This window comes from Trachinotus anak, unplaced genomic scaffold (genome assembly GCF_046630095.1).
Source record: "Trachinotus anak isolate AG129_WGS33_773 ecotype Australia unplaced genomic scaffold, CSIRO_AGI_Tana_v1 ptg000002l, whole genome shotgun sequence".
NCBI classification, from domain to species: Eukaryota; Metazoa; Chordata; class Actinopteri; order Carangiformes; family Carangidae; genus Trachinotus; species Trachinotus anak.
The window spans coordinates 26,953,904-26,977,227 of NW_027273853.1; the positions used below are offsets into that span (position 1 = coordinate 26,953,904).

A 23,324-nucleotide genomic window follows, 5' to 3' on the forward strand; every position below is an offset into this window, starting at 1 on the left:
TGACTTGCACTCACAGAGCAGCGGTCACAGTGTGACCAGCAGCTATGAGCTTAGAGAGATTTCCCAGAGCAGAGCTGATTTCCTGGAAGAGACTGAAGACATCAAAAGTGAAACTACTTCCATGTGAAATACTGAGGTTTATATAATGTTCTCTCTGAGTGGCTGTGTAACATGATCCTAGTGGGCTGACACAGACAGGGCAGAAGCTGTTCAAAGTCCTGAGGCTTTTACTCCGCTGGGCAAGATGCTGAGTCATAGATAAAAAATAAAGCACATTTCTACTCACCTCAGCTCTCACACATATTACAAAAACACATTCTCTCTCTAATTAACTGTAGTGATAATAATCCACAGACCTCACTGAACGATGTTGCTTATGAAGTTTTCAAATGTCATTTTTTAAACATTGCAAACACCACAAATAACAGTGCATTTGCTTCTGCTGTATTCAAGTGGAGGAATAACACTCAGAGGAAGATCCATGTTTTTCAGAACCAAATAGAATCACAACTACCTGCATGGCTTGATTCCATTCGAGGTAAAACAAGAGAAAATGTGTGTTTTCTTGCATATTTTTGTTTGTGTTTTTGTAATGTTGGTCCATACTTGCATCAGTGTGGTTGAAGACAAAGTAACACTTTGTAATAAGGATAAAAAACGTACAATATTAAACATGATGCTTTTGTTTCACTTCATGTCTACCTTGATGTAAACCTGCTAAAATTAACACACAGACTTTAGGCAGCACTTTAACGTAGTATCTATTCATTCATTTGAATGTCAGAGACCGAAGAACAAAAAACTGTGCAAATATTTAGATTGTACACTTAGTGGGCTGTTTATTAGGAACACCTCTGAAGTCCTCTAAAATCCTGCTTTCATGAAGGTTTTCATGTTGAGGTTTTGTTTAATGAAGTAAAAAGTCTCACATAGAGAACAGTCCCTGTTTCATACCCTCATTATTAAAAGTTAACACTTTTCCAGCTGTATGGAAGTCAAGAACTTGCATGTGGATTTCTTGATCATGCAATAGGCCTGTTTAGCTCTTCAGTAAAAACAAAGAAGAAGAAGAAACCAGCCACAGCCAGTGGTCAGGGCTGCAGCAAAGTCAGGAAAAGTTTATATTCTACAAGTTTGACTCTTATTTTTCAATCAGCATTTCTCCATAATGTGGAGAAAACACTGAAACAGTATTCAGATAATTATGTCGACAATATAATCGAGCTCTTAAGTAATTAAATAAAACATTAAAACTTTAAATGATCCGATATCTTTCATTTTTTGGGGGGCTAAATGGAAAAGGCTTGAGGAGTGGGAAACGTTGCTCTGGGGGAACTGTGACTGCACCGATGCCTTTCTGTGCAATTCATGAAAGAAATCAATACCAGCAACCAGTTTCTGAGCACTGCTGCCTTCACCAGGTTTCACTTTCATCCTTACAGTCCCCCTGAGTCTGACTCCATGATGATTGGTGTGACCAGGCATTATAAATACGAGCCCAGTTCTTCTGCTTCTGTATTTGATGGAAGAAACAACCAAAGCACAGTAACTTCAGGACAATAACATCAGCATGATCGACAGAGCGATTGCACTTGAGGCTCTGGGAGCGCTCAGCGACTGCACAGTAACTTCAGTCCAGCAACAAAGATCTCAACATGGGTTTTCATCTTTCACCGCCGCTGCTGCAGGAGTGGAGCTTTCCACCAAGAGGCTCATCCCTACAGTCATGCGTGCTGATCTAAGCCGGTAACTAAATGTAATATATGTATTGTGTTTTCATTTAATGCAATATATGCACCTACAGAATTAAAGAATATATATTGAAAAATTAAATATGACACCTATTAGAAACCATCTTTAGATGAGAAGGGGGAGCTGAGGGGGAGTGAGGGGTGGAGCTGAGCCGCTCTGTCCTCTATCCTGGTTGTCAGGCAGGTCTCTGTGTGTGGTACAGTCTGTCAATCACACGGTAGCCCCGCCCTAATGCATCCTCTGCTTTATGGTCCATTTTCCTCTAAATGGACCATGATTTAAAAAATGAACATCGTGTTGTGTTGAAGAAGACTTGAAACTAGAGACTGAGACATAAACTCATCAGGAAAACATTTACTGAGGTAATAAATCAGTGAGAAGTAGAGACATTTTCCCATAGACTTCAATACAATCAGATTTATTTTTGCAACCAGTGGAGTTGCCCCCTTGTGGTCATTAGATAGAATTCACCTTTAAGACACTTCAGCATTGGCTTCACTTTTCAGATCCATCTACGTCCGTCTACTATCAGTCTACGTCCATTTTTATACAAAGTCTATGTTTAAATAGAAAATACTTATCTGTGTGGCCACAGGCGTGTAGGCTATAAAATGAGGTGTGGTCAGGCGCAATGTTGCCCCACTGCTATTTTGAAGCAGCAGCAAGTGATCAGCAAAAACCTGGTGGTGCAGTATTTCACTGTTATTTTAAGGTCGCAACGTCAACAGTAATTAGCAAATTAAGTGAGCAATAAGACATGGACCCGCCCTAAATGCACTTGATTGGATCGTTAAAAGAGCCCAAAGTTTCATGACAGAAGACACCACTAATATGCTTTCAAGTTGCATTTCAGCCTCTGTTTTCATACAGTGTGGAGTCAAGAAGAATCCTCTACAATATCGTCCAAGATGGAGGGCGACAAGCAGCAAGTGGTGCCCTCCCAAATATCTTGACCAATGATGGGCTTCTAGCAGCAGGTGGTGCCTTTGGAAATATAGCCCAAGGTGGACCGCAGCTAAATTTGCTCGATCTCAGGGGTGTCTCAGGTGCTGCTGAAGCAGGAAAGCTTCAGCTTCGGCTCCTCGTCGATGAGGAGGAATTCTTTGACCCTAGATTCGACTATGATTTCACCAACTTGACAGACAGCAGGACTTACTGGAGAGGTGAAGAGAAGTATGAACGTCCATGTGGTTATCAACGCTTTGCCCTCAAGGTGAATGCACTTTTATTGTGTCGTTAAATCAGCATCAAGTTGCTTCTGTATATTCTGCACAGAATGTAGGCTATTACATAATCTGACTTCAGCCGTCAGGGACCTGATTGAAATTTGATTTTGGACATAATTTTGCACTTGGAACAGAAGTTATACCATCATGTGCTGCCATCATATAATGAGTCTTTCCTTTCAGTAGGGAAAACAGTGTTTTATATGAGAAGGGAGAGAAGAACGACTGTTGAGTTCGAGGTTTTTAGGAGGTGCACGTCAGCTATGGAGTCACCTCAGAGCCACACATGTAGGTACTGTAGGTACGCCATAGCTCCTTGACACATAAGTATAAATAATATATAATTTAAAAGTCCTCCACTGATTTCACTTTGCAGTCCTATAACACTGTCAGACTCATGACAGACAGTTTAAAATCAGTATGAAAAATGATGCAGCAGCACCAGAGATAAGGACTTTACATTTCACACATTCTTCATTCCCAGTGCATGCATTACCCACAATGCAACTTGACTACTGACAGTCTCCTGTGAAAATCTTGTTTTTGCTGACCCCTTTAAAATATATTTTTTGATAATAATAGTTTTTGTTTTGTCACAGGTCCTGGATAAATATGATGATGGAAACACCTGGCTGGGAAACCAACTGCGCAGCACAGAGTCAGTGCCAGGGGAGTGGCCTGTGTCCTACCACGGGACAACAGTGGAGGGTGCGGAAGGCATCATCGAAGAGCGCTACAAGGTTCAGTTTTATATTCTTTATTATGAAAGCTTGAATAAATATGAATGCATGTGCAGTATATTGAGTGACATGAACTCACACAACAGACCCACTTATTTAACAGGTGATGCTACAGGAGGTAGAATTTCCTGTTTTTATTCACATGCAGTTATTAAAATCTTGGTCAGTATAAAACTACCAAGAGTGAAATAATTTCCTGTCTTGATCAGAATCAAGAATAAGTGTGAGGAATCTGTCCATCCCATTCATATCAAAGAGGATCAGCTAAATAACAGAAACACCTCTCTGTACAATACAACACAGTTCAGCAGCACCACAAACTACATCCTACAGAATCATCACAAAGTTGAATCAACACCTCTTTAAACCAGGTTCAACTAAAACCAAACATGTTAACTTTAATGAAGGTGGGTTTATTGCAGGACTGTTGTATTAGACTGTATTAGTTTTAGCTAGGTGTGCCTAATAAACTGGAAACTCAGAGTTGGAGAGTAGGTGTAAAGACTGGTTTCAGCTCCCAAATTATTGAGGAGCGCTCCAGAGGTCACTGACAAAGGCAGATCCATATTTCTGACTTTAAAATTACAAATAGATTTAAATTCAGGAAACATTTCACAACTGTCCAGACAGTTAAAATTTTTCAAGTCAATTCCTCGATTACCACTAAGAAATATGTGAGTGTGTGTTAGAATCACAATATATCCACAAACTCCAGTGAGGATTGTAAATCCAGTGTTTGAGGCAACACTGTGCGTTAGCTGACAAAGGTCATACTTGCAAAATTTATGTTGTTATCTTCAGATGACGAGTTCTCTTTGATAATGACAAATTATCAGGAGAAAATAATTTGTTATTATCCCGAGAGAGCAGGAGAAAAAGATTTTTTGTTCATTGATAACGAGACAAAAAAATCATTTTTTCCTGATATGTTGAGATAATGAGCTTTGTTATCTTGAGATAATAAAAAAAATATTTGTATTTTCTCAGCTTCCGTAGCACTGAGTAGAGTGGTATTAAATTCTAATTCATACTTGTATTTAACAGCCAGGCTCAAGGATGGCGTATGGCAGAGGGGTTTACTCTACTCCAGACATCTCTGTGGCAGACGAGTACGCCGTAACATTCATGTCCAAGAGGGACAACAAGAACTACAAAGTGATTCTGCAGAATCGAATCAACCCCGAGGAAAGAAAGATATGCAGCTATGATAAGTACTGGCTGATTCCCATCCCCCAAAGTACGTCAGCTGAAGAAGAGCAGAAGATTATAGAAAGGGCCATCCGTCCTTATGGCCTTCTGATAAAAGAGGAGGGGCCTAGTTCGTGCACAATACTCTGATGCTGTTATTGAATTTTCTTATTAAGATGTGTGAAGATATGTGAAAATGTTATGTGTATTTGCTTTATGGACACATGGAATATACAAACTGCAATTATTTTACTTGCTTCTGTGAATTTTCAGCAGTCGATAATATATTAAAATACAAGGTCTCTCTGCACACCAAATACAGCACAGTGGGTGAATGTTTAGACATTATATTATATTTGTATTATTTTCTATTTAGCAAATTGGTTAATTTCAAATAGAGATTAAACAAATAACTTTAGAATTGAAACGTCCAAATTGTAAATGTAAAGTTATCAGTTCCTTAAGTAAAAAAAAAAAAAAAAAGGATTAATAACTTTTATTGTATCCAGTCCAAAATTTCAGACTGTTGAAGTATAAAATCAGATTTTGTTGGTCTGTTTAACACTCGTGAGTGAGGAGTGACCGTGGTGGAAACCTGTTGTATTCATTAGTGCCGTGTTATACTCTCGTGTCCCTTTAGATGCACTTAAAAACAATATGTGGTCATTGTTGATTGCTCTGGTGACAAATGCTAAATGTGTGTGAGTCTGTTGCTCTGGTGGAAAACTCAGGCTGGCCGTCCTGGTGGGTCACAGAGAAGTGATGCATAAACAACAGCTCCACTGAGAGGCAGGGGCACGACATCAGCGACTGAGGCCGTGAGATATACGGCTACAGAAAAGAAGGAGATGTACATTGAAAGGGCAACATTTGCTTGACCAAGATTAAAGGGCCACTGTCGTGATAAGGGGCCCGAGGTGTGTGTTCATTGATATATACTGAGTGTGTCCTTGTGTGTTCTTCAGTCTGCGCAGAGACAAACTTGGGTCTTTTTACGGAATAAAAGATCTTTAAGCTTGAACCCTCGTCTCCGGAGGATTTTTTTTTCTACCACATGACAACTTTACTCAGCTGTACAAGTTTTTCTCAGTTTCACTTTTTCGCGGTCACAGTGTGACCAGCAGCTACGAGAGATTTCCCAGAGCAGAGCTGGTTTCCTGGAAGAGACTGAAGACATCGAAAGTGAAACTACTTCCATGTGAAATGCTGAGGTTTATATAATGTTCTCTCTGAGTGGCTGTGTAACATGATCCTAGTGGGCTGTTCTTTTCCACTTCAGATATAAACCCCACCTTCTTCACCAGAGCCAGGACGCAGACAGAGAAGAAGCCCCTCACGAGCGTTTTCTGTCTGCCTTTCTTTTCTTTTTAAACTTTTATTTTTGACTCAGCAGCTTCATAATGACTGACAGGGAGATTAAACTTGAGGCTCTTTCGATCCTCTGCAATGTCAGTGTCACATCTCTTCAGTCCCAACAGTATCAGCTTCAAGGGGCTTCTCTTGGAAAGTGGGTAGGCTTAGCAATGCCCATCACAGGCTTCATAACTGCACTCATGGGAAGGTAATGTATCCAACTTCCTCTTTCTGTGTAGTGTTTGTTTCCTTTCTTCTCCTTTTTCCCCTGTGGAGTTGAAGAGAGGTCTGTTGTATAATGAAAACCAATTGTTGTCTCCACACAGCTCTCCTCAAACACAACGAGGAGGCATTTTGATCAATGAGGAGGAATTCTTCGATCCAAAGTATGACTATGATTTCACTGATTTGAAAGACACGGAGACGTATTACAGAGGCGGGGAGGTGTACGAACGCCCCTGTGGTTGGAAACGTTACGGTCTCAAGGTGAATAAAGCTACAGTTTGATTTGACTTGAATGAAAATACAAACTTCATTTAAGAATCTTTTTTTGGATTAATGTCGTCCCAGTTTGACCAAATGTGGCCTGGACAGATAAATAATCCCTTCACAAATGTAATATACATACATGTTGAATTTTCCTGTAAAATAAAAGAACATATGTCAAACTTATATATGAAACCTATTAGAAATGGGAACAATTTCATATATTGACATATATATCTAGCCAATGCAAATACGTATGTTTGTGTGTATATGCTTATATTGTAGACACATGTTATATTAATATATATCCATCCCAAAACCTATATAATATATGTTGATAGTATGTACAGAAGGGTCCAAAGTCTGAGACATGTTTAAAATGAACAAGACATTAAAAAGAAAAACAAATATAAGCATATCGAAGTTGTATATGTATGTTGTTTAAATATACATGTATATATAAAGTAAATATATATTGTCAACATAGAAAATTCATAATATGGATATTTTCAATATATGTACATGTGCAAATTTTACTTTGAGTATTTCATATATATATATATATATATATATAAACTTACATTTTATTATAATATAAGTTACACATATGACAACATCACTCTTGATATAGGGACATACAGTATATATAATATAAAACAAATGAAATAAAGATGCCCAAGATCTCAGGGAACAGCATCAACGCTGTCTGCAAACCAAATATAAAACATTCAGGGGAGTCAAGATAAAGTTGACGTCCCCCAAACAGCAAAGAAATATACTTTGTAAAGAAAAGACCGTCAGACCCATTTTCAAGGATGCAGACGTATTGAAAGCTGGACCAACACATTGTTGATTTAGTTTTTTGTTTTTTGTTGACAATAAAAATATAAATTACCAACTTTATCCTTTCTTAAGTGATAAAAATGAAAATTATCTGAGACCTGAAAGAGGCTAAGTTCTGAGCCAAAATCCTGGATCAATGAAAAACTAATAAGGCAGCATGAGATGGGCCCTTCACAGTCTTGAACATTAAATTATTTGACCACTGCGTTGGAAGGACAAATAATTTATATATTATAATAATTAAATATAAATATGATATTATATAAATATTGAATATAATAATTATGAGTACAGTTTTGAAAGGAAAATGATGCTACTGCAGTGATGAAATCTGTCCACAGACAGACGTAACACCACCTCTGTGGTAGAAATATGATTTCTTTGTGTTTTCTTAATTTCATCTCAGGTGCTGGATAAATATCCAGACGGAAACAGCTGGCTGGGAGAGCGAGGCTGCTGCACCAGCACGGACTCAAAGCCCGGGGAGTGGCCCGTGTCCTACCATGGCACATCGAAGAAAGGCGCTCAGGGCATCATCATAACAAAATTTGAGGTTTCTTTTATTTCTGTTATTATGATGATGATAGAAAATAATGATTTATTGGTGTGTAATTGGTGTGTGTGTGTGTGTGTGTGTGTGTGTGTGTGTGTGTGTGTGTGTGTGTGTGTGTTAGAGACATGCACTCCTGCAGCAGCTTCAGAAAGTCTTCAGCCCCCTTCACTTTATTGTGTTTTTAAATGGATAAAACAGACAATGAACCAGCTGGATCATATCAGTCTCCTCCCAGGTGTCCTACAGACAGACAGCGATCTCCTGGTTTATGGCTTTAGCATAAACTTAACTAAAAGACCAAATACTAATGAGGGAAAAATCCTTTCACAAAAGTGAAAACATTGGTTTTGTTTTTGTTTTTTAAATTTCTGCTAAATTATTTATTATTTACAGAAGAATTCAGATGCTCTGTTGTGGCGCGCACTTGTGTCCTCTTCGCTTTTATCATCTTTGATCAGTGTCTAGAGCTTGACAGGAGTCCACATGTGGCGAACTGAATTGATTGGACATAGTTTAGAGAGGGACACACCTGGGTTTATGAGGTCCCACTGCATGTCAGGTCAAAACCCAAACCATGAAGTCCAATGACTCTCTGTTGACCTCCCAGATAATACTGTGGGGATGCAGAGATCAGGGCAATGGGATGAAACCATTTCTAAAGTTTCATGTGATCCCCTGAGTACAGTGACCACCAGGACTCTTCTTGGGATTGGCCGTCCAACCAAAGCAGTAGTGAGGGAGGAAGGGCCTTCGTCAGGGAGGTGAACAAGGGCTTCAGAAGTCCTCCACAGAGGTGTGAGAACCTGAGATGGGAGGCATATGAAAAGGTTAAATGTTTACATGTCATTTCCTTTCAACAGGCCGGGCCGCGTCAGCTTTACGGCAGAGGGATTTATTCTACTCCATACATGTCTGAGGCGTTACAGTTCACCAAAACCTTCACCTCCTCTTCAACGGGCGCCAGATACCAAGTGGTTCTGCAGAACCGAGTCAACCCCAAGTACAGAGAGAAACACAACAACGATAAGTACTGGCTGGTTCCCATCCCAGAGGGGCTGTCCAAGGACCAGGAGGAGGAGATTGCGGAAAAAGCCATCCGTCCTTACGCGCTCCTGTTGAAACGTCTGTGAAGGGGCAAAAATTATGAAGAAAAATTTAAAGGATTCCTACAATCGCAAATATCCTTGACTGACAGACAGACTGACTGACTGACCGGCTGATTGACTGACTGACTTTTACACAATATACTGAGCCGCGTCTCCATTAGACAAATAAACCACCTCCATTACATGTATCACCAGCACTAAAGGAGGCAGCAGAATCATTAAGTGTAAGACACATCGAGCAGACCCAGCAGGCACGAAGCACCGACGTCATTAGATGTTGTGACGTCAGGGGATCAAAATTCACTGTGAAGACAACGTCTAATGCCAACGTTCATTTGACGTAGACCACTGACGATAGAAATCCAACGTCTTCCAAATTTCTCATGTCAAATGAAAAAATACCGACATTCTAGTCGTGAGCAAAACCCAACCTCCACTATACGTCAGCCGAACAGCTCAGTGTCAGTTAGTGAATGTTGGGTTCTGACATCAACCTGATTTTGTTTTCCAACCAAATGTAACATTGGTCCAATGTCAGAGTGGTTAGAGTCAAACCTCTTTCTGACGTTATATTGACATCCGGTGCCAGGAGGTGAGAGAGCGGGAGAGAGACAACACTATGACCAGTTCTACACATCAAACACAGGGAGTCAGACACGAAGGCCTTCCTCTAATAAAAGTCTCTTACTTTCTGCAGCTGGAAGTAAAGAAAAGCTAAACTACTGCGGATCCCAGACAGAGCACAGCCTCTGTCTGAGAGACTAAATAATAGGGGCCAGGTTTGAGTCCAGCCTGTGGCCCTTTGATGCATATGTTTCTCTTTCCCACTCTCTCTCTCTCTCGTTCCACTTTTTCCGTCTCACTCTATGACTGTCCTTAGAAAATAACTGTAAAAAAAAAAAAAGAAAGATGTTCTGTCTCTCCAAATGTTATCTCTGAGTTGTCATTGAAAATCACAGCGTAATATTTCTCTGTCGTTTGTGTTTGGTGATTTTATCAGATGATGTCACAGTTGCAGCCAGATGCTTGTTATTTCTTTGTTTAGCTGCAGAGAAGTGTCACACTACAATTACAGGAACCACATCTTTAAAACATGCATACATACAAGTATATAAACATATATTTAGCATAATATCATATTGCATATTTTTAGTTATTGTACTGCTATATTATCACCTTTTTCACTGTTGTTCACATGGTGCTATAAAATAAAAACCTGAATGTGTGTTTTTGTATTCCAAATAAAAATACAGTATTATATATGAATGTATCTGTCCATGAGTAATTCATTCTGACCAGATTTTGACCAGGAATAATTTAAATAGATATAAAATGAATAAATATTAAAAGAAAATTTAAGACAAGAAAAAATTCTTAAAATTAAAAAAAAATAATAATAATTTAATTACATTTTTTTCTTAAATTTTAAGAAAAAAATATTTTCTAAAATTTTATTTTAATGTTTTATGAATAATATATCTATTAAAATGATTCCTGGTCAAAAATTGTTGAATTTGTATGTCATCAATTTGACTCACGAGGGCAAAACATTTACTAAAGGAAAATTTTGAGACTGTTATTCTCATAATGTTCAATATTAAATTAATTTTTACTCCCTGGACGTCCTCTTCTATCAGGAAAACAATGCAAAAATATTTACATGTCATTAAGAGCTTGATAGAGTGATCTTTATTTGTTGTTTTCTTTGAGACTATTGGTCCAGTGTTTTTAGATATCAAGTCAAAATAATTATGATTATTTCATAATTTCATGTTGTATGTGATTTTTTCTTGGCATAAACAGGTTTCCCCCAGTGAGTGAAAAATGTTGAAAGAAATGATGAAAATGTGAAAATAATATGTGATTTCCTGTGGTTTCGTAACACTTTTCTAAAATTAACAACAAATAAAACCATAATGTAGATTAATCTGGTTTATCCTTTGTGCAACAAATAGTCCAGGATCCATAAAAACCACCAGGTGTCCTGAAGACAAACACTCTCACAAGGTCCCAGGACAATCTTTGCAACCACAAGCAGATTTTATTTTAAGGTGGGAATCAGCAGTGTGTTTTCAAGGCAAAGAGCATCTTATCACTAAGCAAAGCAGCATATTTTTTCAGCAGTTAACAGATACACTGAAGGTTATAAACAGGAGCAGCAGCAGGACCCAGGTGTTAACACCGTCCACCTGCAGGCTGGAAACATGGCTCTGGTGAAGTCCACACTCAGTCTCCTGGTCCTCCTCCTGGTCTCCGACTGCTCCTGGGCTGAAGAGAAGGTGAGGAAATGTTTAACACCTTTGTACTCAGAATTACAAAATAACAAGATTCAACATAAAGATAAAATGAAATTTGTGATTTATGTCTCTCTGGGATTTTCTCTTGTTTTCCTGTGTGACATCAGGTTCTGCTGGATCTCTTTTCTTTATAAGCAATAAAATCCTTATTCACACCCAACAACACAAAAAACTGATGCTAAATTGAATTAGTATAAAAATGATGCACAAAACAAATTTTGTGAAAATTCAAGAAACTTGTAATTAAAGGCACAATATTGATAATAATACTGGAATCTGAGAAGACTTCATGTCAAGACCCTTCATGTATGGAAACCAAGAGTGGTCAAAATGAAATTGATAAATAGACATTATGATATAAACTCAGTCAAAAATATAACATACCCATGACATTTTAAAATAACAAACAAATCTTTAAAACTCAACCAGTTCTTTTACGGAATGTTTGTCTTTTACAATAAGAGTTTTGGGGGTTTTTTTTCAAAATCTTCTTTTTTCAAAGTTTGTTTTTCTTTATTTTATAATAGCATTTTCCCTTATTTCTTAAAACAGCCAGTCATGTAGCCTCGGTTTGAAGAGACTGTTAACATTTCTTGTTGGACAGTCAATCAGCTGACCACAATGGGACACTAAACAACCACAAAGAGATGCACAATGACTGTGGAAATGATCACAGAGAGACATAAATGAACAACAGAGAGACTCAAGAGACCTCATATCTTCCTGAGTGTGGTGCAGATACACAGCCTGTACAGTATGTTGACACAGCCCTTACTAATGGAGTAATATCATCTCCCTGATCCAGGAGCTGTCCGTCTCTGAGCTGCTGTGGAGGGCCAACAAGGACGTTGGTAAGACAAGTCACATGTCCAAATCCAGACGTTTGTTTACTTTTGTCCCACCAGAGGAAGGATATGATGCTGAGCTGGTAATTTGTGTCAACATTCAACAAGCTATGCAAGGGTACAGCACAACAACAACACAAACTACATCCTCCAAAATAATCACAGAATTTAATCAGCCCCTCCCTAAAACAGTTTCAACTAAAACAGCACATTATAACCATCATCAAGGGAGAATTTAGATCATGACTGTTTCAGTTGACTCTACCTGTAACTAATACACTGACAGCTGGATTTCAGTGGTTCCCAGCATGGATGTCGTTAGGTCTGCTTTAGGGGGCCTTTTTTTTTTATAAGAAAACAGTGCAGGCATGCACTTAACATAAAGAAGCAAGACCATGAGTTTAAATAAATAATAATACAAATTATCATTATTTGATTAAAATCATCCTTCTGGTTGGCTGATAGTGGGCATTAGGACCCAGGGGGAAGCTGCATGTCATTGCTTCTCTGTTAAGCAAGGCTGACATTCCATGAATGATCAGCAGAGTTGTTGCAGAGAAGGATTAATTCATACTTCAGTCCCACTGTGTTGTCAAATTTCATTAGGTCCTTGAGCTAAACTACTAGCAACTAAACTAATAAAGCGACGCACCATATGAACAGAGTGACATGAATTTTGCTGTGGTGATCTATCTCCACCTTCAGGTCAAAATGTCAGATTTGCACATGTACTAGGTCATTATCTAAAAGGTAGATTGAATGACAGTGTGTTCGTGCTTCCTGGTGGATAAATTAAACAACACAGAGAGTCAGACTGAAAAAATAGAATCATCAGCATAGAAGTAATTTCACTATGTGGTGTGCATGAAACACAGGTCATGAGGAGGTCTTTAATCTTTCATTCAGATGTTTAATCTGAGTCCAACCTGCCAGTAGTATTTGGAAATTTTGTTTTCCTCCGACAGTGCACACAAAGGAAGAGCCCTTCGTCGTGGATGACATTGCTTATGACAATGAGAATGACAGAAACGCTGATCAGTGCACCTCCCGCGGCTGCATGTGGGGCAAATCCAGTGATGGGAAGGTCTACGTGCCCTACGTCATCGCCTCACATTACTGTAAGTGACTGAAGAATCATAAAACTGACTGAAACCTTTAATGCAGCGTAGAGCCATAAAGTGAACTGTAACATGTTTATATATATACATTTCCAAATTACTATATGGCATTTGGAAATGTCCTTTATGACTTACTATACTTACTATTACTTACTCACAGCTTTCAACAGTCAACAGTTTTCTGTTGAATCAAATTGGTTGAAGGTTTGAGTAAAAACCTACTTTTCTGAATTTTTTTTCATAATCTTTCTGTTTTTTAACCTCTTTGTAGTTAAAATTTCACATGAATGATAACAATTCTCAAAGCACTGGTTCAGGATTTTGCAGGAACAAAATACAGTCCAGTAGCATCTTTTTTAATTTTTCTTGCAGTTCAACTTTTTTTTTCTTTTCTTTTAGTTTTCCAATGGATAAAAAAATGTAATGTAACATATGAGGACATTACAGTAAACCAATGAAGACAAACATAAACATAAACAAAATAAATGGGGTAGAATGTTTACATTATTAAAAACAAGTAGGAAGTTATGTTTTAGTTTGGATATACATGAGCATGTCTTCTCAATTCTTCCCATTTTTTAAACTATTATCCTTCCCAACTTTCTCCCTTCGTCTTATAATTTTGTTTTTATTGAACCAGATTTTCCCCAGTGAAATCAAAACTCTGTCGAAACAGATCTTAGATCAGTCTGCAGTCTATATTGTTCATGTGTATTTTCCTGCATGTGTCTTCTCAGCTTCTCGTGAGCGCTCCATCATCGAGCGTGGGCTGCAGTCCTTCACCGACGTCTCCTGCATCCGCTTCGTCCAAAGATCCAGCCAGAGAGACTACCTGAGCATCCAGTCTGACAACGGGTAACAATCTGTGGAAACTGTGCACAGATTATTAACTCAGACTTGTGTTTGTACAAAATAAATAACATCACACAGGGTAACATTTCACTTTTTTGAGGCTTTTTTTATGGCTGCAGCATTATGTCAGAACAGAAATGGAAATATTCTGTATGTATTTTGCATTAATTTATACCATTTCTCCTCATAGTCAGAGATATTTGTGATCTTTGAGAACTTTTGGATCTCAGGAAGAATTGAAATTGAAATTAATTTGTGAAATGTGAAATGATTCATAATTTCTAAATTCAGTTATGGACCTGAAACTGAAACTATTATAAACTCAAAATTTCCTCTTCATTTCAAACCAGACCAAATTGGACCAAAATTTAAAAAAAAGAAAATATTAGTACATAGTAATTTATATCACAGTTACATTTGGCTTCATCTTAAGAGAGGTAACTAACTATTTTGTAAGCACGTCTTGCTTCAAATATTTCTTTACTGAGTTTTATTTTGATGCTAAATATTATTTGAAAGATTGTGTATCACACCTTATGTAGCCTAGAGAAACATTAAGAGATAAACAGATTATTGAGTGTTTACTTAAAATACATTTTATAGTGGAGATCTTTGTTACACTGACATGAGTAAAGTAAATCCTGTTCCATCAGTAGTAAGAAGGAAACTTTACAGTCCAACACCCTAAATCTTGAACTAAATTATTATTGCCTGCTTTCATTATTATTATTTTCTTTTTAATTGCATGAATGCAGCTGTTACTCCTACGTCGGTCGCCGTGGTTACGCCCAGACGTTGTCTCTGGACCGTCAGGGCTGCCTCTACCACAGCACCGTCCAGCACGAGCTGCTCCACGCCCTCGGCTTCAACCACGAGCAGTGTCGCTCTGACAGAGACCAGCACATCCGAATCCTGTGGGAGAACATCCAGTCCGGTCAGCGCCTGGTCGCCCACACGCCACAAACATGAACATTATCATCACGTCACACTCATTTAGGGGTCCCACTAACAACTATTTAGGGCCTGAGCACAGAGGGTGTGAGGACCCTATTGAAACTGCTGTGATTATTATTATTAAAACATAAAATATGAAAACATATCACATTTTTAAGGGCCTCGTCGTGCTCAAAAACTCCTGGAACTTTGAACATAAGCATCAGGCCTGGTGAAAATGTTGATATTTTATGGGTCTTGCACATGGGTGCTACAAAATTTAAAAGAGGCCCTTACTACTCACCTACATGCATGAAACTCAGTAGGCACATGAAACATGCCGAGATGTATAAAAAAGCCTCCTGCACCCATAAATTTTGAATTTAATTTGCAATTTTGGCAGCGTTTTTGCAGCTGAAGGGTCTCATACTTTAACGAACTCCTCCCACAGAATTAATCAGATCGACATCATATTTGGTCAGACAGTTCTTTCAGTTTCTCCTGACGCTTTGTGTGGTTTTTGCCTCTCAGGCTGGGAGTACGCCTTCGACAAGCTCAACACTCTGAACCTGAACACCCCCTACGACTACAACTCTGTCATGCAGTACCACAGGTCTGAGGATCCCAGCGTTCATTTAACATCAGTTTGTCCAGATAATCATTGATTGATTCTGTAATTATTTGCTCATATAACTCACACAATGAGAACAATCTGACAGACCTGATGAGTGAACTGACCCTTTAAAAAATAAACCAATAGTTTTTATTTTTGTTATACAAACTAAACATTATTCAACCCCTGTGTTAATTCCAGGTACGCCTTCTCTGGGAACAACAAGCCCACCATGGTGCCCATCCCCAACGCTAATGTTGAATTTGGCACAGCCACCCAGATGAGCAGGAATGACATCACCAGACTGAACAGGCTGTACAAGTGTTAAACAGTAAGAGAAAAGCAACGAACACTACTTTTACAAAACTATAAATCCAACACAACATTTTCCATGAGCCAATCCCAGCTGACACTGTGCGAGGGCGGGGCACATGGATCAGAGGAGTTATGCTGTGTAACCACCATCTTGATTTAAATAAGACATAAACTCTCTGTGTGTACAGGAAATCTCAGTGTTCAGTATATATATAATTTACTGTGCTTCTGTTGCTGTATGTAACTTGTGTACAGCCATTAAAAAAATGTATTTTTGTTTGTTGCCTTTAACGTTTTTCTTTTTTTTCCACTAGGTGATGAAAACAGTCTTGACAACATGTTTCTAATTCAGACATGAAACCAGCTGTTTATAATTCTGTGGATTCTGTTATTATCTTATTATAATAGAGCTTTGCACATTGTATTGACAATAAAACATTGTGGATATTTTCACTCAAGACTTGTTTGTTGTTTCTGCACTTGTGGACATTTGGAACCTCAGTAACTCTGTGTGATGACAGACATAAAGACATATACTATATGCAAGTGCAAAAGCTGCAGGATTTTTCTATGTTTATTTAAAAAAACATGCAGCTCGAGAGCTTTACAGTATCTGTTTTAGTTTTATGGCACATGGTTCAGTCTCTGATAAACCTGCAAAGCAACAAACAGACAAATTTAGAGACTAATTGTTGAGGAAAGTGGAAACTGTGAGCTAAAGAGCCAGATATTTTTCACAAGAGTTAGTGACTGAATCCGGCTAAAGAAATAAAGTGGACTCTGGTTGTCTGCTGACACACTGGCAAAACCACTATTCTACATCTGTGTGTCTGTTCTGGACTATGTCTGCCCCTAGTGGCCAAACGAACAATGAATGCAGCTTCAAATTCATGTTGAACAATATATTCTTCAAATTAGACCGTTAACCTTAATAACTCACACAACACATTAGTAAATGACCATATATATATGTATACAATATATACCATACTTTAGAATATTTAACCAATAAAATATTTGCAACCTATTTAAATTAAACAAATACATAGTGTGTTCAAAATTTTTGTAGCCTTGCTATTTTATCCAATGAAAAACTGTTTATCTGTATGTTTATTTAATGTTGCATAGGCAGAATGAATGCAACAGGTGTAATGTAGCTATAGGTGTCCTGTCCCATCCTGCTCCTAGGTTATTTTTTCTGTTTTTCCTGTATTTATTATCATTTCCTGTTTTATTGTGATGGTGTAACCTGTCCCTCTCATTTTGGATTTACACTTCCCTGATCTGCCTGTGCACCGAACCTGTTTGAAGTAAAGACCCTGTGTCTGAGTGAGCTACATTACAAGCAAATCTGAGCTTGAAAAGTTGATTTGACTTTTAAATTGAGCTAAAGAATTAAGTTGATAAAATGTTTTAAGTTTTTCTGAAACTGCTGAGGATTTTCACACCCAACAGTCTCTAGAGACGAAGACGTCTTGTTGATGAGAGAGGTCAGAGGAGACGGACCAGACTGGTTGGAGTTGACCTAAAGGCTACGGTAACTCAGATAACCACTCTTTACAACTGTGGTGAGCAGAAAAGCCTCAGAATGAACAACAGGTCAGACACTGAGGTGGGTGAACTACAACAGGAGAAGACCACGTCAGGTTCCGTCTGATGAATCTGGATTTCTGAGGCAGCAGATATTAAGGTCAGAATTTAGAGTCAACAGCATGAATCCATGGACCCAACCTGCCCTGTGTCAACAGTCCTGGGTCTGGAGCCCTTAATGCAATCATGGTCTGAATGCTGGGTATTGTGTCCTGACCATGTTCTTCCCTCTATGGCCACAGTTCACCATCTTCTAATATCTACTTCCAGCAGGATAACGCTCCAAGCTGGTGTCATGTGAAAGTTTATACAGTATATGTATAAAGTATGTAGGAGTAAATAAATGTGACAGGTGCATCCATTGAAAATTCATTAAGTGTTCTTGTGAATTTGATAAGAAATCCAGCAAAGAAGATGTAAAAATTTTCAAGAAAAAAAAAATTCTTCTGCACAATAAAATACATTTTGTATTGTCAATATGAAATCCACAAAATGTAAAATTAAACAGTCTTAAATCCCCTGCTTTGGTAGAATGTGGAAAACATGCTCACTGTTGACAGAAAATATGTTTAAGCCAAGTATCCAAACCAAACAAGATTAGAACGGTTCTTATTATGGGAATAATGCAATGTGGCATCAAGGTGAAATATTCTTATCAGGCCCTAAATTCTATTTTCACTCATTTCCTCCATCGCTGTCCTGAATCTCCTTTAAAGGACACATTTCCGGTACAGCTGAAGCTTTATAATGTGACGTGGCTCCTCCTGCTCGCTGTGTTTCTCTCCACTCAGAGACGGCTGTAAGTATCATTTACAAATTCTCATCAACAATACTGTTGTTCATGTTTATCACTGACCAATGTCACTTAAATCGGATTTGTAGTTGCAGGAAAAAGAACTGGTTATTTGGTTATTGGTTGTTTGTGTCTTGCTGCAGGTTTTTGTTGACAAAATGAAGTGCATTCTGGGTCTTGTGGTCCTGGTGGCTGTCTCAGCGTGGGCTGAGGAGGAAGTGAGTTTTGCTGCAAATGTTTTACATTTACACGCTTTTACCACAGTGGAAGAAGAACTGAGATTATTTTCTTAGGAAGAAGAAAAAAGACATTCATGTAAAAAATACTGAATTACAACTAAAATTCTTTAAAGTACTGAAGTTTTGTCAGCTGAACGTGGTTAAAGTATCAAAAGGGAAAGTTCTCGTTCTGCAGTGAAATGGATGTTGAATTCAAAATATGATCTAACATGACTGTAGCTGGTTCCCAACCTAGAGGTCGGGCCCCTCTAGAGGGTCACCAGATAAACCTGAGGGGTCCTGAGAGGTTAAATGAGAAAGGATTTTTTTTTTTCTAATGTCTCCTTCATCTTTGCATTTTTGTCAAATATTGAATATTTTCTTCCTCTTGAGGCTTCAAACTGCTGTTTAAATTAAATGATCAGAGAAGTTTAGAGGGGAGATCTCAGGGAGCCACAACTATTTTCCTCTTTTTTCACAAGCCAAAATGTCTGGTAACCACCGGTTTATCTTTAATAACGCTTTAATGTATTTTGTAAATGTATCCTGTGTTTTTCATGTACAATCATAATCTGGAAACTAGCTGGTAACTACAGTATAGTATCTGTAGTGAAGTAGAAGTGTAAAATAGCACAACATTAAAAGATTAAAGTAAAGTACAAGTACTTCATAACCGTACTGCAGTGTAGTACTTTCCACAACTATGATTTTTTTTTTTTTTGATCACTCAAAATTTGTCTTTCTGTCTCCTTTGTTTCCTTTGCCTGATTTCTGGAAACGGATTCTGTAAGTTTTCTGTCTTTATATAATAACCTGAGTATTTGAACTTGTTATAAAATGTACAATATGATATTAAAGTTGAAAATTAATGAACTGAAAAATAATGAATCAGTTGAATATTCATGTAAGTTTAAAACCCTTCCTCACAGTATTTTTGTGCGATAATATTCATTAAACCTTCATTACTTCCTGTATAGATCAGGCTTTGACTATGTCAGAGCGGATTGAGAGAGCCAACAGGGACATTGGTAAGGACGACTCAATATCTAAGTGTGTTATGTTTGTTAAAGGCAGCAGAAACCTCTGAAGTCAACATCTGGAAAATACAGAACATGACCACAGTGTTGTTAATGTTTTCTATGACCCTGTTATCAGCACTAAACTGTCAGATCATGATTGATAAACCTAATAAAAGAAAACTTTTTCATATTGATCATCTGCTGCAGTCCGATCTCCTGATGAGCCCTACGTGGAGGATGACGTTGCCTATGACTCTGAGGCTGAGAGAAATGCTGATCCCTGCACGTCTAATGGCTGCATGTGGCCCAAGTCGGCCGACGGAAGAGTCTACGTAGCCTACACCATTTCCAGCGTCTACTGTGAGTAGGAAATAATGAGATTTGATGTTTCTTTTTTTTTAACAACAGATTTTAAGTGCTTCCATAAAGATTGAGATAAACACTTCAGCAATTTCTCAACAATTCATAATTTAAAATGTAGGATAATTTTACAAGACACTCAAAAAAATCAGCCCAATATTTAAGATTTTCTGATAATTTTCTAATAAACAAGTTTATAGTTTGTAAACCTTGTTAAACCAAAATATGCATCACATTAAGTTCGGTTATTTTAAACTGTGTAATCTAAATTGAAATAAATACTACATGCAACTAAAATACATAACTCTTAAACATTATGCAAAATATTTTTTGAGTGTAATGTTTACAAATGCTTAATGCTCCTATGAATAAATAATTAGTATTAGCATCAGGAAACAGTAGTAACAGTTATTGTGTTGTTTAGTCCTTTTAAATATTTGAGGCTCAAATAAATTTCCAATCCAGTTATTGATTAATTTTTTTTTTTTTTAATTGTGATCATGGACTGTACCTTTTTTATTTCATTTATTTATTTATTTATTTATTTATTTTATATTTTTTATTTTGTTGCACATAACCTTTAACATGTCCAGGTTTACTGGTGCTCTGAATCCTGCCAGTGTGACAGTCGTCATGTCTCTACAGTAGATATCGTATCAGAGCATCATGTCAGGCTTGCAGTTGGTGTAGAATCAATTTAAAGTGATTCTGCTGCTCTCTCAGCCTCTCGAGAGGTGGCCATCATCGAGCGTGGTCTGCAGTCCTTCCACGGCGTCTCTTGTATCCGTTTCGTCAAACGCAGCAGCCAGAGAGACTACCTGAACATCCAGTCCCTCAATGGGTAAAGCTGCACCTCAGGAGCTCCAGAAAACACTTTGCATGACATCCTGACTTGTTCTTATTTCTTTATTTTATCTGAAGGTATTTTCCTGTTGCTAAAACAAAACAAAAATTAAACAAAATCATTGACATGTCATCAGCAAATGGCCTGAGATCTGTGCTGCACTGTTGTCACAGGTGCTACTCCTACATCGGCCGTCGTAGCTACGGGCAGGATCTGTCCCTGCAGCGTTCAGGCTGCGTTTACCACGACACGGTCCAGCACGAGGTGCTCCACGCTCTGGGCTTCCACCACGAGCAGAAACGGTCTGACCGTGACCAGTACATCCGCATTGTGCTGGAGAATGTCATCCCTGGTTGGTCTGTTTACAACGATCATGATCTGTCACTGTCATCTCATCACTGATGAGACTCAGCTTTTAGATTTGGACTTTGTTTAGTTGAAGTTCTAAGATGAAGCCACAAAATGTTAAAGGAGTGGTTTGACACATATTCACTTTCTTACTCAGAGTTCGATCAGAAGGTCAACACCACTCTCAGCTCTGTCCTTTAAATATGAAGCCAGAACAACTAGCCGGTTAGCTTAGCATAGCACAGAGACTGGAAACACTGGGAAACAGGTGGTCTGGTTCTGACAGACAGGAAACTCCAGCTACTAGCTCCTCAACGTTTGTTTTAACCTGTGCCAAAACCAAAGCTTTGACGACTGTTTGCCATTCTGTAGTTTTCTGTGCAGTATTGTTGTTAATGGAACAGTTTGCAGACAGAGTTCAAGCCCCAGGAACCACTTGAAACATGAGTGATGAATATGATGGATCTGTTTATAATTCTGTTTTCTTTTTTCATCTTCAGGAAAGGAGCACAACTTTGACAAAGTCAACACATTAAACCAGGGAACCACCTACGACTACGACTCAGTTATGCATTACAGCAAGTAGGTGAAAGAAAAACAAGTGTGTGCCTTCGTCAGGGAGGGAATGAGTGGGCGTTCAGACATGGAGGAGTGTTGTTTCAAGAACTGAGATGTTTAAAGGCTTATTAGACACTGAAGCACTGCACAGTGATTGTGAATGAGATGAGAAGGGTTTTTTACAAATCTGGAAAGTTGTCATGGTGTTTATCTTTTTGTCCTTCACAAAAAAAAAGCACAAATATGGTTTTCAATTGATAAAGTGGAGCTACAGTTTAACTGACCTTGTAAAAACCTTGTAAAATGATGTCACAGTTTGCTGATTGCTAAGGCAAAACACATGGACGTCCATTCTCTCCCATCTACTAATACACCTAAAAATAGAATAATAAAATAACAATTAAATTCTAAATTGACAGAATTAATTAATTGATTTTTATTTATGTATTTGTTATGAATAATTGCTCTGCTTTTTATTTTCAGGTACGCCTTCTCCAAGAACAACCGGCCCACCTTGGTGGCTATTCCTGACCCCAGTGTTCAGTTTGGTGTGGCCACTGAGATGAGCCAGAAGGACATCCTCAGGCTCAACAGGCTGTACAACTGCTGAACAGTGTTGGTAAATGTCACAGAGCATCTTTTCAGCCATTACACACATCTTCTTTACGTCGATGTAGGTTTTGGATCGATCTGAATTTGCGCTTCAGTTTAATTTTAGAGCAGTCGATTAACTTAAAAACTTTCCTACCAGTGACTCTCGTGCACATTCTGTTGACACCATCACCTCCCGTCCCTGTCCATCATTATGTTTCTGTCATTTGTCTTATCTTTGTAATGTACATTTTTTTTTAAAAAGAAAGAAAAAAATGTGGCATTAATTATAAATATACAATTATCAAAAAAGTTGTTTGTGCACTAAACCTGTTTAAAATCCTCTCTTTAACCAGGTGACTAGGACGAGGCCTAAAGTATCATCATCCTCATTTTGTTCAGTCATCGGGTAAACTGTGAATAATAAATGTTGTAACGGTCATCAATAAATTTGCCTTTAAGCACACAGATTCTCTGAGTTTGTTCATTTATTTAAGTTGAGTTTCCAAACTGTATAAAACAGGCCAAACTGTGCTCTGGTTGAACTCTTATGTCTGGACCTGTGTGTTGTGTTTGTGAAAGTCACAGTGGTTGTTAAGTGAAATGACATATTTTAATGAATCAAATTGTAAATTAATTTATTACATTGATTTCAGTATCAATAGAAAATTGACAAAGCTAAATTACATTTAATTCCTACTAGCGATTAGTTCTAAGTTTATTGCCATAAACAATATAATTAAAATGTACAAGAAAACTGAAAGAACACATTTCTGTTGGTAG

General features: G+C 38.0%; 4 protein-coding genes across 4 annotated transcripts; all 4 read left to right on the plus strand.

Annotated features, from left to right (window-relative positions):
• Nucleotides 1-1,147: 1,147 nt before the first annotated feature.
• On the plus strand, nt 1,148-6,156 carry LOC139606669 (uncharacterized). Its single transcript, XM_071458941.1, has 4 exons — nt 1,148-1,746; nt 2,623-2,965; nt 3,578-3,718; nt 4,763-6,156. The coding sequence occupies exons 1-4, from the start codon at nt 1,571-1,573 to the stop codon at nt 5,054-5,056; spliced, it is 954 nt and encodes a 317-aa protein (XP_071315042.1). The 5' UTR covers nt 1,148-1,570; the 3' UTR covers nt 5,057-6,156.
• A 44-nt stretch (nt 6,157-6,200) lies between these two features.
• Nucleotides 6,201-10,513, plus strand: LOC139606713 (uncharacterized). The gene is made up of 4 exons (XM_071459001.1): nt 6,201-6,467; nt 6,586-6,745; nt 7,995-8,141; nt 9,002-10,513. Exons 1-4 carry the CDS (start codon nt 6,307-6,309, stop codon nt 9,269-9,271), a joined length of 738 nt encoding a protein of 245 aa, XP_071315102.1. The 5' UTR covers nt 6,201-6,306; the 3' UTR covers nt 9,272-10,513.
• An 855-nt stretch (nt 10,514-11,368) lies between these two features.
• Nucleotides 11,369-16,673, plus strand: LOC139606696 (high choriolytic enzyme 1-like). Its single transcript, XM_071458975.1, has 8 exons — nt 11,369-11,526; nt 12,350-12,395; nt 13,355-13,507; nt 14,245-14,362; nt 15,115-15,293; nt 15,824-15,905; nt 16,107-16,236; nt 16,535-16,673. Exons 1-7 carry the CDS (start codon nt 11,452-11,454, stop codon nt 16,231-16,233), a joined length of 780 nt encoding a protein of 259 aa, XP_071315076.1. The 5' UTR covers nt 11,369-11,451; the 3' UTR covers nt 16,234-16,236; nt 16,535-16,673.
• A 1,869-nt stretch (nt 16,674-18,542) lies between these two features.
• LOC139606709 (high choriolytic enzyme 1-like) lies at nt 18,543-23,011 on the plus strand. The gene is made up of 9 exons (XM_071458985.1): nt 18,543-18,609; nt 18,747-18,821; nt 19,804-19,849; nt 20,048-20,200; nt 20,924-21,041; nt 21,218-21,396; nt 21,893-21,974; nt 22,434-22,569; nt 22,898-23,011. The coding sequence occupies exons 2-8, from the start codon at nt 18,762-18,764 to the stop codon at nt 22,558-22,560; spliced, it is 765 nt and encodes a 254-aa protein (XP_071315086.1). The 5' UTR covers nt 18,543-18,609; nt 18,747-18,761; the 3' UTR covers nt 22,561-22,569; nt 22,898-23,011.
• Nucleotides 23,012-23,324: the final 313 nt, after the last annotated feature.